General features: G+C 50.4%; 1 protein-coding gene across 5 annotated transcripts; it reads right to left on the reverse strand.

Annotated features, from left to right (window-relative positions):
• Positions 1–1781: 1781 nt before the first annotated feature.
• LOC113220066 (putative inactive beta-glucuronidase protein GUSBP11) lies at positions 1782–6597 on the reverse strand. Of its 5 annotated transcripts, XM_026448670.1 has the most exons (5): positions 5722–6597; positions 3702–3908; positions 3241–3423; positions 2923–3066; positions 1782–1841 (listed from the first exon to the last, which is right to left on the reverse strand). In XM_026448670.1, the coding sequence occupies exons 2-4, from the start codon at positions 3795–3797 to the stop codon at positions 2932–2934; spliced, it is 414 nt and encodes a 137-aa protein (XP_026304455.1). In that variant the 5' UTR covers positions 3798–3908; positions 5722–6597; the 3' UTR covers positions 1782–1841; positions 2923–2931. The 5 variants fall into 5 exon arrangements, 3 of the variants coding, with proteins under 3 accessions (XP_026304455.1, XP_026304456.1, XP_026304454.1); XR_003307012.2 differs by lacking the exon at positions 1782–1841 and having other exon boundaries at positions 2498–3066; positions 3731–3908; positions 5722–6584; XM_026448671.1 differs by lacking the exon at positions 1782–1841 and having other exon boundaries at positions 2498–3066; positions 5771–6597.
• Between the last annotated feature and the right edge of the window lie 7163 nt (positions 6598–13760).

Below are 13760 nucleotides of genomic sequence, written 5' to 3' on the forward strand. Positions count from 1 at the left end.
GTTCACATATACCCTTATACCTGGCTTCCTTCTTATGAACATCTTAAATTAGTATGGTAAATTGCTACAGTTAAAAAACCTGGCTGGGCATGGCACCTCACACCTATGATCCCAGCATTTTGGGAAGCCAAAGTGGGAGGATTACTTGAGCCTTGGAGTTCAAGACTAGCCTGGGATACACAGTGAGACCTTGTTTTATTTAAAAAAAAAAAAAAAAAATTTAAGGCCGGGCGCGGTGGCTCACGCCTATAATCACAACACTTTGGGAGGCCGAGGCTGACGGATCACCTGAGGTCAGGAGTTCAAGACCAGCCTGACCAACATGGAGAATCCCTGTCTCTACTAAAAATACAAAATTAGCCGGACGTGGTGGGGCAAGCTTGTAATCCCAGCTATTCAGGAGGCTGATGCAGAAGAATCACTTCAAACCAGGAGGCGGAGGTTGCAGTGAGCCGAGATCTCGCCATTGCACTCCAGCCTGGGCAACAAGAGCAAAACCCCATCTCAAAATAAAAATTTTTTTGTAATGAAAAATTGGACCAGACTGGAGCACAGTGGCACAGTCACACCTCACTGCAGCGTCAAACTCCTGGGCTCAAGCAATTCTCCCTCCTCAGCCTCCCTAGCAGCTGGGACTGTAAGTGCATACCACCATGCTGACCAACTAAAAGAAAAAAAAAATTTAGAGAGATGTAGTCTCGCTATGTTGCCCAGGCTAGTCTCATACTCCTGACCTCAAGATCTTCCCATCTTAGCCTCCCAAAGTGCTAGGATGTGAGCCACCATCCCCAGCCCCAATAAACCAATACTGATACATTATCATTAACTAAGGTTCATCTTGATTCAGATTTCTTTACTATTTCCACTAATGTCTTTTTCCTGTCCCCAGATCTCATCCAGGAGACCATACTGTGTTTAGTTCTTAAGTCTCCTCAGGATTGCTGGAGTGCAGTGCCTCTATCTCGGCTCACTGCAACCTCTGACCACTGAGTTCAAGCTATTCTCCTGCCTCAGCCTCCCCAGTTGCTGGGATTACAGGCACCTGCCACCATCCCCAGCAGTGCAGTGGGACGATCTTGGCTCACTGCAACCTCTGCCTCCGGGGTTCAAACGATTCTCCTATCTCAGTCTCCCAAGTAGCTGGGATTACAGGTGTGTGCCGCCACTCACTTTTTTTTTTTTTTTTTTTGGAGACAGAGTTTGAGATGGGGTTTCACCATGTTGGCCAGGCTGGTCTAGAACTCCTGGCCTCAGGTCATCCACCCACCTCAGCCTCCTAAAGTGCTGGGATTACAGGCATGAGCCACTGTGCCCGGGCTATTCTGCACTTCACTTGCAAAATACTTTTCCCTTTACAATAAATTGCTCTATGCTGCATCACCTTTGCTGTGTGATTCTTATTTAAATTCTTTATTTATTTTAATTATTTATTCTTTTTGAAACAGGGTCTCACTATGTTGCCCAGGCTGGTCTCAAACCTTTGAGCTCAAGCAATCCGCCCACCCTGGCCTCCCAAAGTGCTGGGATGACAGGCATTAGCCACCACACCCAGCCTAAATTCTTTGAAACTTACAACTGTGGCCCCAAAAGAGCTGTCAATCATTGCACCACTGCCATCCAGCCTGGGCGACAGTCTAAGGCCTCATCTCACAAAAGGAAAAAGATATATTAAAAATAAATAAATAAATATATATATATTTTTTTCTTAAAAACAGGGTATCCCAGTCAGGCACGGTAGCTCATACCTGTAATCCTTGCACTTTGGGAGGACGAGGCAGGTGAGTCATCTGAGGTCAAGAGTTCAAGACCAACGAGGCCTACATGGTGAAACCCCGTCTCTACTAAAAAAAACCCACAAAAATTAGCTGGACACGGTGGAAGGTGCCTGTAATCCCTGCTACTCAGGAGGCTGAGGGAGGAGAATCACTTGAACTTGGGAGGCGGAGGTTGCAGTGAACCCAACAGTGCACCAGTGCCCTCCAGTCTGGACTCCTACAGAGTGAGACTCCAGCTCAAAAACAAATACAGGCCAGGCGCGGTGGCTCAAGCCTGTAATCCCAGCACTTTGGGAGGCTGAGACGGGTGGATCACGAGGTCAGGAGATGGAGACCATCCTGGCTAACACGGTGAAACCCCGTCTCTACTAAAAAATACCAAAACACTAGCCGGGCGAGGTGGCGGGCACCTGTAGTCATAGCTACTCGGGAGACTGAGGCAGGAGAATGGCGTGAACCCAGGAGGCGGAGCTTGCAGTGAGCTGAGATGCGGCCACTGCACTCCAGCCTGGGCAACAGAGCAAGACTCCATCTCAAAAAAAGAAACAAATACAAATAAAAAAGACAAGGTCTACCTCTGTTGCCCAGACCAGAGTGCACTGACGTGGTCACAGCTCACTGCACCCTTGATCTCCCAGGCTTAACTGATTCTCCTGCCTCAGCAGCTGGGAATAGTGGCACGCATCACCATGCCTGGCGAACTTTTAAACTTTTTGGGGTGATGGTCTCACTATGTTGCCCAGGCTGGTCTTGAATTCTTGGCCTGAAGTGATCCTCCTACCAAGTCCTCCTTACAAAGAGCTGGGATGACAGGTGTGAGCCACCGCACCCGGCCCCCCAAAGCTGAATGTTCCTTGAGCACAATGTGTAGCAAGAGGAGCTAGAGTGAGAGCAGCACCTTAGAGAAAGGACAGGATTGCCAGCCTGAGTTGTGTGATGTTAGGCCAGACCCCTCTTCTCTAAGCGAAATCAACCACATGAGTGATCTCGGGAGCCCGTGCCCGCTCAGACAGCCTGGATTTTAGCTTCGTAGGTGGATGGGAACCTGTGAAGGTTTAGAGACGCTGGGAGAACCTTTTTCCTGGGAGAGCTTTCCAAATAGGGAATAAACAGAGCCACCGTGGGCCCCACTGAGGGAGGATCCTACCAGAAGCCGTCACCGCTCCAAGCCGGTGGTGATGGCGATGTCATTGATGCAGGTAGTTGGTGTCGTGTACAGAAGCACAGACCGCTGCAGTCCCGCGTAGTTGAAGTCAAAGTCTGTGTTCTGACAAAGTAACCCTTGGGATACCTAGGGCGGGAGGCCTGTGGTTCGCTGGGCCCTTGCCATGGGTCTTTTGCCCTCAGCTCACATGCCTCCCCACATCAGGGCCCCCTCTCTGCGAAGGCCACCCTGTCCCTGACAGGAAGACCACAGGGTGGGGCAGGAAGGTGGGTGCTGCAGTGGAGGCAGGATGGTACCCACATGGACGTGTCGGTCATGTATGGATGGTCCCTGGTGGCAGGGTGGGGGGGTGAGTGTGCTGCTGATGGTGACAGTGACGCAGAGGCGGGAGGGCAGGGTCCCCACCGGGAACAGGCTGCTGATGTCAGCCTCGAAGGGGAGGTAGCCCCTTTCACGCTCTAGCGTGTGGACACCATTCACCCACTGCAGACATAGGAGATATGGGGAGGGGGTGGCAGGTCGGGGCATGAGGAGGGGCTCTGCTATCGGGCATGCCCTCACATAACCCGCAGCATGGGGCTCAGGGGCCTGCCGGCCAGACGGGAAGAACAACATCCCAGTGGGGTAGATCAGGCCACCTATCCCCCTACACAGGGCACAGCCCCCAGAGCAGGGTAAGGCCCCCCACCGTCCCACCCCAGCAGACAGGCTGTGGGTGGAAACTGAGGGTCCCATGATGTTCAGCAGCTGTGCCCACCCGCCTGCCCCGCCTGCTCCTGGCCACACTGACCACAATGGCATAGAAGTGGGCACTGCCAATCCTCAGCACCACTCTTGTGTGCAGGTCCTGGATCCATCACTTCAGCAGAGTCACCTCCCGTTCATATCACACCCAGCTGACAAAATGCCCAGTCCTGGCTGATGTCATTGAAGATGGAGAGAACCGGTATGTCCAAGGTGGGGCCCGACTGCAAAGAGAAGGGCTGGGCTCAGCTCCTAGGCCCCCAAAGGGATCCAGGACCAGTGTGCTGCACAGCTGTGCCCCCAGGCCTAGCACAAGCCCTGACACATGGTGGGGACTCCTGGCGGAAAAGACAGAGAACTTGCTGATGACAGGTCAACTGCCAGGACAGATTGTACACCTGGGCCAGTGGGGCCAGGAGATCCTCGTTGGGACCCAGTATCTCCTGAGACAGGGGTGAACCCAGGGGCACATCCCAGCCCAAGGCAAGAAGGTTCAGACCTGTGACCAAGATGCAAATGACCCACAGCCTGTCACAGGGAGGAAGGCTGGTTAGGGGCATGGGGGAGCTCTGCTTAGGACACTGTGAGTGAGGCCCACGCTGGCAGCCAGCCCTCTCCTCTCTTTCTCTTGTACTGAATACCACAAAGTCAGAAACAGAGGATGTAGGTTGGGCACGGCGGTTCACACCTGTAATCCCAGCACTTTGGGAGGCAGAAGCAGGTGGATCACAAGGTCAGGAGTTCGAGACCAGCCTGGCCAATATGGTGAAACCCCGTCTCTACCAAACATACAAAAATTAACTGGGAGTGGTGGCAGGCGCCTGTAGTCCCAGCTACTTGGGAGGCTGAGGCAGGAGAATCGCTTGAACCCAGGAGGCGGAGGCTGCAGTGAGCCAAGATCGTGCCATCGCACTGCAGCCTGGGTGACACAGCGAGACTCTGTCTCAAAAAAAAAAAGAAAAAGAAGAGGCTGCAGAACAGGCAAACACGGCCCAGACCTCACCGGATCCCACTTCTCTGCTGACCACATCCAAGTCAGGAGGGCAACAGGGGTGGCGTCCTTGGCCTGATGTCACTGTCTGTCCTCTATCTGAATCCTAAAAACCAAGCTACCTTCCCCCCTCAGCAGAGCTGACCTCAGAATGTCTAAACTGTCCCCTCCTCCCGATCCCCAGGCCCAGCTCTGTGCAGGGCCTGCCCCTCAGGCCTGACCAGTGTCTGGTGGCTCATGCCTGTAATGAGCGCTTTGGGAAGTCAACGTGGGAGGATGGCTTGAGGTCAGGAGTTGGAGATCAGCCTGGAGAACGTACTGAGACCCTGTATCTTAAAAAACCAAACAAAACCAAAAAGTTGGTTTTTGTTTTGAGATGGAGTCTCAGTCTGTCACACAGGCTGGAGTGCAGTGTCGTGATCTCGGCTCACTGCAACCTCCCCCTTCCTGGTTCAAGCAATTCCCCTGCCTCTGCCTCCCAAGTAGCTGGGATTACAGGTGCTTATCACCACGCCCAGCTAATTTTTGTATTTTTAGTAGAGACGGGGGTTTCACCACGTTGCCCGGGCTGGTCTTGAGCTCCTGGCCTCAGGTGATCCGCCCGCCTCGGCCTCCCAGGGTGCTGGGATTACAGGCGTGAGCCACCAAGCCCGACCAACTTTTTCTTTTTTTTTTTTTTTTTTTTTTTTTTTTAATTAGGCATGGCGGTCCCAGCTAACTTGCAAGGCTGGGGCGGGAGAATCGCTTGAGCTCAGAAGTTAGGCTTGCCCCATTCCGCTCCAACCTGGGCTCAAAACATTTCAAAAATTAAAAATAAATATTAGAAAGGACATTGCCCAGGCTCAGCCTTCGCCTCCGGACGCGGCTGGACAGGAGCGCTTCCTCCTCCTCCCGCCTCCTCCGCCCTGGCCCTCCGGGTCCCTCTAGTCCCCCCGGTACCCCCGTCCTCCAACCCCGCGCCCCCAAGTCCGTTGACCTTCAACCTCCTCCGGGCCCCCAGCTCCGGGGCACTCAGGTGAAGGAGGGTGCAGGGCGCCGGGACTTACGCCATTCCCAACGCCGGCCCCGGACGCCTCTCGCAAAGGTCGCCGGTACCTCTGCTCCTGGAAGCCCAGGTGTCGGTTGTGGAGAAGTTGGCTTGGAAGCTTCAGAGGCCGTGGAGCTCCTTGCGCTCCCGCGACGCGCTCTCCCGGGTGTACAGCATCCCGCCCAGCAGCGCCTGCCGGCAGCCACACAACAGCGGCCCGAGAGCCGCCCAGGACACCGCCACCAGCCAGGTCATACTTCCCACTCCCTGTCTTGGCAGCCAGTCTGAGCGGATCAGAGCGACGCTCGGGAAGCCCTGCGGGCCTGTCGCGTGACGCGCCTGCGACGTGAGGCGCGTGAGGCCGTCGGCGCCATGTTTGATAAGGGCGAATGCCAGGTCTGGAGGGGCGGGGCGGTGCCAAGCGCTGCCCAATAGGACCTATGGCTGGAATCCAGGGCTAGGCCTCTGGGGAAGCGGGACCCCCCCACCCTCAGCTCCAGCCAAGAAGGGCGTCGTCTGCTCCCCATCCCAGCAGAGGCTGGACGATCCAGGGCCGCAGGCCAGGACAGAACCCCTGAGATTGTTGGCCTCACCGTTTCTTCAAGGGGCACCTCCACTTGCTTTCCGCAGCAGGAATTGCAGCAGGCCCCAGGGGAGCCTCTTCCATGACTGCTGGATGCAGCCTCTTGCAGGGATGCACCTCCTTGGGAGGCGTTCCTAGCCTTGACCCTGGACCTCTGGGACCCCGACCCTAACCAAGGGGACAGAAGCTACTTCTTGGCTTTGAAGATACATGAAGATACAGGGAGAGAGGCCAAGTGCAGTGGCTCACGCCTGTAATCCCAGCACTTTGGGACGCTGAGGTGGGTGGATCACTTGAGGCCAGGAGTTGGAGACCAGCCTGGCCAACATGGCGAAACCCCCTCTCTACTGAAAATACTCAAAAAAAAAAAAAAAGGAGCCAGGCATGATAGCAGGCGCCTGTAATCCCAGCTACTCAGTAGGCGGAGGCTGAGGCTGAAGAATCACTTGAACCCAGGAGGCGAAGGTTGCAGTGAGCCAAGGTCACACCACTGCAGTCCAACCTGGATGACAGAGCAAGAATCTATCTCAAAAAAAAAAAAAAAAAAAAAAATTCAGGGAGAAGGTGCCCTGCGGGATCCCACTTTACTCCAGTAGGGAAGGCACCGTGTGGAAGGGTAGAGGAAGAGATCTGGAGACAGTAAAAGAGACATAGGGCACATGTATACATATGTAACAAACCTGCACGTTATGCACATGTACCCTAGAACTTAAAGTATAATAAAAAAAAAAAAGAGACATAGGTTTATTAAGGGGACTTTCACACAGGTGCAGTGGCTGTGGCGGGACATGAGAACCACTACATTTGTAAAAAGCATGCAGCTTCCATAACATTTTCACCTAGCATCCTCGACCTGTTACTGGTGGAAGGTATGCGAGTTCCTGGTGGTGAATCCATACACAACTGAAACAACCTCAATTCTTGCCTCCTCAGAAGAATTTGACTGAGGGTCATAAGGTAGAAACCAGATAGAGGCAAGTTGCAGAGCAGGAGTAAAATGTTATTAAAAAGCAGGCCAGGAACGGGCGTGGTGGCTCATGCCTGTAATCCCAGTGCTTTGGGAGGCTGAGTCGGGTGGATCACCTGAGATCAGGAGTTCGAGACCAGCCTGGCCAACATGGTGAAACCATGTCTCTACTAAAAATATGAAACTTAGCTGGGTGTGATGTTGAGTGCCTGTAATCCCAGCTACTTGGGAGGCTGAGGCAGGAGAATCTCTTGAACCTGGGAGGTGGAGGTTGCAGTGAGCTGAGACTGAGCCACTGCACTCCCGCCTGGGCTATAGAGTGAGATAGTATTAAAAAAATGGTTATTAAAAACTTTAGAACAGGAAGTAAAGGAAAGAAGGAAAGTACAGCTTGGAAGAGGGCCAAGCAGTCGACCTGAGAAACCAAGTGCCCAGCTTGACCTCTTGACTCAGTTCAACAGGTTGGCATCCTTTCAGGATCTTGCCACTTCTGATTCCTTAGCTTGGGGCTCCAAATACACTTTCTTCTTTGACCATAAAGTCATTCTGTGGGTACACATCAGTTATGGCTGTCGGGTGTCTCTGTCATACAGAGGGGTCCCTCTGGTCCTAGGAACCTGGACTGGACACAATTGTTTGTACGATTACTCCCCCACCCCTTTCCTCATGCTCGCCAAATCCACCTTCTGAGAATGGACCTTAATACTGGAAATGCAGTCCCCAGCATAGTGAAAATAAATACATTCTAGAAACTGACAAGGCCTAAAGGCTTTTTCCCAAATGTTATGCTTTTTTTCTTATTTTCTTTCTTTAAAATTTTACTTGTATATTCCTTTAGTGAAATGCTTACATGCTTAAATGAGGATATAGTTCACTGTTTATGAGGCAGCTTTAGGCCACATTTAACAAAAGTAAGAACAGGTAGGATGCAAAAGTTTATACAGTATGTAAAAATCAGTAATTCAGGACAGGATTAGTGGCTCACACCTTTAATTCTAGCACTTCAGAAGGTAGAGGCAGGAGGATGACTTGAGCCCAGGAGTTTGTGACCAGCCTGGACAATATAATGAGACCAGGGTCTCTACAAGAAATAAAAAAAAAAAAAAAAAATTACCCTGGTGGTGTGGCACACACCTATCATCCCAGGTACATGAGAGGCTGAGGCGGGAGCATTGATGAAGCCCAGAAAGCAGAGGTTGCAGTGAGCCAAGATTGTGCCACTGTACTCCAGCCCAGGTGACAGAGCGAGAACACATCTCAAACAAACAAAAAAAAAAAAAAGAAAAAGAAAAAGAAAAGAAAAGAAAAAAATATGACTAAAGGGTGCCAGAGAAGATGCCTTCCTTTTTCTTTTTTTTGTTTTTTGAGTCTTGCCCTGTCACCCAGGCTGGAGTACAGTGGCCCGATCTCGGCTCACTGCAACCTCCACCTCCCTGGTTCAAGTGATTCTCCTGCCTCAGCCTCCTGAGTAGCTGGGATTGCAGGTGCTCACCGCCACACTCAGCTAATTTTTGTATTTTTAACAGAGACAGGGTTTCACTTTGTTAAACAGGCTGGCCTTGAAGTCCTGACCTCAGGTGATCTGCCCGCCTCAGCCTCCCAAAATCCTGGGATTACAGACGTGAGCCACCATGCCTGGCCAATTCAAATATTTCTTCAGTTTACAGTTAGTAAGAAAGCAAAGCTTTATCTAAAACCTTGGGGTCAGCAGAAGGGGTGTTAAGTTTTTGCCTCTGAGTGTGCTTCCCTCCAGGCTCCTCAGGAAGAAATTTGGAAGAAAGCACACCAGTGAAAGTTCAGTCCTCGGTTCACCCTTATCTGAGGTCGAAGGGAAAGCTGTCACCATTTTTCATCCGGTGGAGATCTGCGCTTCTGAAAACAACTTAGGGACATTTGTCAAGATGTTATCTTTCCTTTCTATAGGGGATCAAATATCTTGTGGCTCTAACCAACTTGGGCGGCTATTGTTCTGAGCTATTATTACCTTTTTCTTTTTCTTTTTTTTTGAGAGGGAGTCTCGCTCTGTCTCCCAGGCTGGAGAGTAGTGGCCCAATCTAAGTCCAATGCACCGTCCACCTCCCGGGTTCAAGCAATCCTCCTGCCTCAGCCTCCTCAGTAGCTGGGATAACAGGCATCCGTTATCACAGCCAGCTAATTTTTGTATTTTCAGTAGACATGGGGTTTCACCATGTTAGCCAGACTGATCTGGAACTCCTGACCTCAGTTGATCTATCTGTCTCGACCTCCTGAAGTGCTGGGATTACAGGTGTGAGCCACTGCACCCAGCCAATTACTACCTTCTTCTTACCAAGTTGCTAATTTACTTCTCAAGAATAGCTAGGTGTCCGGAATTTCCCTTGAAGGCTAATGTGGTTCGGGTATGTACTGTCCAAATCTCATGATGAGATGTGATTTCCAGCCAGGCTCAGTGGCTCACACCTGTAATGCCACCACCTCCTCCTCCTCCAATTCCTCCTCATCCTTCTCCTCCAACTCCCCCTCCTCCTCTAACTCCTCCTCCTCCTCCAACTCCTCCTCCTCCTCCAACTCCTCCTCCTCCTCTGTTTCTTTATCCTCCTCCTCCCCCTCCTTCATTTATTTTTCCTCCTCCTCATCTATTTCTTTTTCCTCCTCCTTTTCTTTTTCTTCCTCCATTTCTTTTTCCTCATCCTCCTCCATTTCTTTTTCCTCCTCCTCCTCATAGGCATGAGCCACTAAACAAGGCCTGGCTGTTTGTTTCTTTCTCCTTCTCCTCCATTTCCTTTTCCTCCTCCTCCTCCTTCTCCTCCTCCTCCTCCTCCATTTCCTTTTCCTCCTCCTCCTTCTCCTCCTCCTCCTTCTCCTCCTCCTCCTCACAGGCACCAGCCACCACGACTGACCTGGCTGTTTCCTTTTCCTCCTTTCCTCCTCCTGCTCCTCTTCTGCCTCCCAAATTGCTGGGATTACAGGCCTGAGTCAACACACCTAGCTATTTCTTCTTCTTTTTCTTCCTCTTTCTCCTCCTCCTTCTTCACTTAATTTTATTTTTTTTTTTTGATGTGGAGTCTCGCTCTGTTGCCCAGGCTGGAGTGCAGTGATGCAATCTCGGCTCACTGCAGCCTCCACCTCCTGGGTTCAAGCCTCCCAAGCGTCTGCGATTGCCAGCGTCCACCACTATGCCCATTTAATTTTTGTACTTTTAGTAGAGATGGGGTTTTACCATGTTGGCTAGGCTGGTCTCAAACTCCTGACCTCATGATCTGTCCACCTCCGCCTCCCATAGTGCTGGGATTACAGGCATGAGCCACTGCACCCAGACCCCCCGTTTTGGTTTTTGTTTTTTTCCATGACATGGAGTTTCCCTCTTGTTGCCCAGGCTGGAGTGCAATGATGTGATCTTCCCTCACTGCATCCTCCACCTCCAGGTTCAAGTGATTCTCATGCCTTAGTCTACCGAGTAGCTGGGATTACAGGCATTTGCCGCCACCCCCGGCTAATTTTTATCTTTTTAGTAGAGACAAGGTTTCTCCATGTTGGCCAGGCTGGTCTTGAACTCCTGACCTCAGGTGATCCGCCCTCCTTGGCCTCCCAAAGTGCTGGGATTACAGCTGGCAGCCACTGCGCTGGGCCTACAGCTCATTTCTTACCACAGAAATCTTTGCGCCTCTAAACAAAATTGCTATCAGGGATGTCCCCAGAAACCATTCATCCCAGGTGCCATGCAGAGAAGAGCTTCTTGTTCTCCTTTTCCCTTTACCTCTTCCCTCTCACCTCATCTTGTTCATTCACTCATCCCTTTTCCATTCTCACTTTTAAGCATTAACCTTTCAAAAGCCTGTCTTCCCCTATAAGTAATGTATTGTAACTCCTGCCATCACCATATCCTTCTCCAACCCAACAAACTGCCAAGGATGGTAAGTCCATAAACTAAGAAGAAATGGGAAACATTCATTGCAAACTTTGCAGCCCGTCAGTCACCCAACATGACAGCACAGATCTTCCGGTCTTTGAAGAACTTTTTTTTTTTTAACACAGGTGTCACTCTGTCACCCATGTTCAGGTGCAGTGGTACAATCACAGCTCACTGCAACCTCCAACTCCTGTGCTCAGGCGATCCACCTGCCTCAGCCTCCCAAACAGCTGGAACTACAGGAACACACCACCACACCCAGCTAATGTGCCTATTTTTTGTAGAGATGGGGTCTTGCTCTGCTTAACAGGCTGGTCTCGAACTCCTGGCCTCAAGGGATCCTCCCACCTTGGCCTCCCAAAGTGCTGAGATTACAGGCATGAGTCACCATGTCTGGTCTGAAGACTTTTAAATGCTGCCATATTCAAGATGCGTTGAAACTCACCTGTATTTGATGAGCCTGCTTTTTGCAAGTGAGTAATATAAAACACACTGAAATACCTTAAGCTTCTCAGGCTTTGTACCTTCCTCTGGAATAATCAGTGTATCCCAAAAGTAAATCCATAATGAAGTCCAGTGTTTCCTTCCTCCTTGGCTATGAAATAGACAAAAAAAAAAAAAGGCAAGCTAGCCATTTCCATCTCATTGTAGGAGGCTGTCCTGTTTGCTTTTTGACTGTATTTGGGAAGCAGGGGCTTGACTGCTTTCCTACTTCCTAAGCACAACTTCCTTTACCTAGGAAATCCTCGGCGCGACCTATATGGATTAAACCAGCTTCCTCACTTTGTTTCCAATATTCTTACAACCAAAATATCCAGAAAGGGCAAGGCAACCTGAAAAAATGAGGACGGGTACCTTATCCCATGAGCCAAACTGCCACTTACACTGGTTAGTCATGAAATAGGCAAAATTCCAGATGAGTTCTCCAACCACGTATTTTCTGCATGTTTGATCCAGACCCAGACCGTACTGCTCTAGCAGACGGTTCTAGTAGTCTTCACTGAACATCAGAGATGGATCCTGGAATTCAAGGCAAAGAGAATTTAAGAATCAGAACTGGCAGAATTGCAAATGTTAGATAAAAAATAAAGATCCACTTGATGGTGAGAAAAATATCTGACCTCACTGGGGCTGTAGTGACTGCAGGACTCACTGATGCTAGGGTAAAGACAGCCAGGGAATGATCTAACCCAGAATAAAAAAGGAGGTTTAAAAAAAAAAAAAAAAAAAACATGGCCAGGAGTGGTGGCTCACGCCTGTAATACTAACACTTTGGGAGGTTGAGGCCAGGCAGATCACGAGGTCAGGAGATCTAGACCATCCTGGCTAATACAGTGACACCCCATTTCTACAAAAAATACAAAAATGAGCTGGGCATGGTAGCAGGTTCCTGTAGTCCCAGCTACTCAGGAGGCTGAGACAGGAGAATGGTGTGAACCTGGGAGGTGGAGGTTGCAGTGAACAGAGATGGTGCCACTGCACTCCAGCATGGGTGACAGCGAGACTCTGTTGAAAGAAAGAGAGAGAGAGAGAGAGAGAGAGAGAGAGAGAGAAAGAAAGAAAGAAAGAGAAGACATTTATTAGTAACTGCTTTATTTATAAATGTAATTTGATATTCGATTCATCTTACTTTTCCATCTCCATCTGCTGGTACAGTCTTAAGGCTGAACTACACTAGAAGTAAAAATATGCCTTGGGACCAGGCATGATGGCTCATACCTGTCATCTCAGCACTTTGGGAGGCTGAGGTGGGAGGACTGCTTGAGCCTAAGAGGTCAAGACCAGCCTGGGAAATACAGCAAGCCCCATCTCAACAAAAGCTACAAAAATTAGCCAAGCATGGTGGCACACACCTGGGGTCCCAGCTGCTTGGGAGGCTGAGGTGGGAGGACTGCTTGAGCCCCGGAGGTCAAAGCTTCAGTGAGCTGTGTTTGCATCACTGCACTCCAGTCTGGGTGACAGAGCGAGACCCTATCTAAAATCAGTAAATAAATGTATGTATGTATGTATGTATGTATGTATGTATGTATGTATAATGAAATTAAACCAGGCTGGGCATGGCAGCTCAGGTCTGTAATCCCAACAGTTTCAGAGGTCAAGGCAGGAGGATCACTTGAGCCCAGGAGTTCAAGACCAGCCTAGGCAACACAGTGAGACCCAGTCTCTACAAAAAGTTTAAATATTAGCCAGGTGTGGTGACGCATGCCTGTGGTTCCAGTCACTAGGGGCACTGAGGAGGGAGGATCATTTGAGATGCAAGCATAACCCCCATTGTGCATGCTGGGGAGGCCCCAAAACATCAAAGGAGTTCTCTAGGGTCTCACAACTGCTAGGATAAAGGTGGTATGACCCAGCACTGTCTCCTCAAACCTGGGCCCTGGTTACATCCAGGTCTTCCCAAGGTGCTGAAGGGGCACACTTTGGCATAATGGTGAAAGGTAAGGAGTTGACAGAGGAGGGTGAGCGGCCAGAAGCCCAGAGAGGCCTTTGAGTAGGTCTGATGGAAAGGAGGAGCTTACAGGATGGAACCTACAAGATGTGACCTCACTTTGTTGCTGACAGATCCCCAACAGAACCTAGAATTCTGGTAACTAGGCACCCATATTCTAGAGACAGCCC

This window comes from Piliocolobus tephrosceles, unplaced genomic scaffold (assembly GCF_002776525.5).
Source record: "Piliocolobus tephrosceles isolate RC106 unplaced genomic scaffold, ASM277652v3 unscaffolded_327, whole genome shotgun sequence".
NCBI classification, from domain to species: Eukaryota; Metazoa; Chordata; class Mammalia; order Primates; family Cercopithecidae; genus Piliocolobus; species Piliocolobus tephrosceles.

Excerpts from the sequence above, each read along its gene's own strand:
- LOC113220066 (XM_026448670.1), bottom strand. The coding sequence starts at position 3,797 with ATGGATCCAGGACCTGCACACAAGAGTGGTGCTGAGGATTGGCAGTGC. Across the intron at positions 3,424-3,701 it reads GCCAGGAGCAGGCGGGGCAG|TGGGTGAATGGTGTCCACAC; the intron begins GCGGGTGGGCAC and ends CTATGTCTGCAG. Across the intron at positions 3,067-3,240 it reads TACATGACCGACACGTCCAT|GTATCCCAAGGGTTACTTTG; the intron begins GTGGGTACCATC and ends CTCCCGCCCTAG.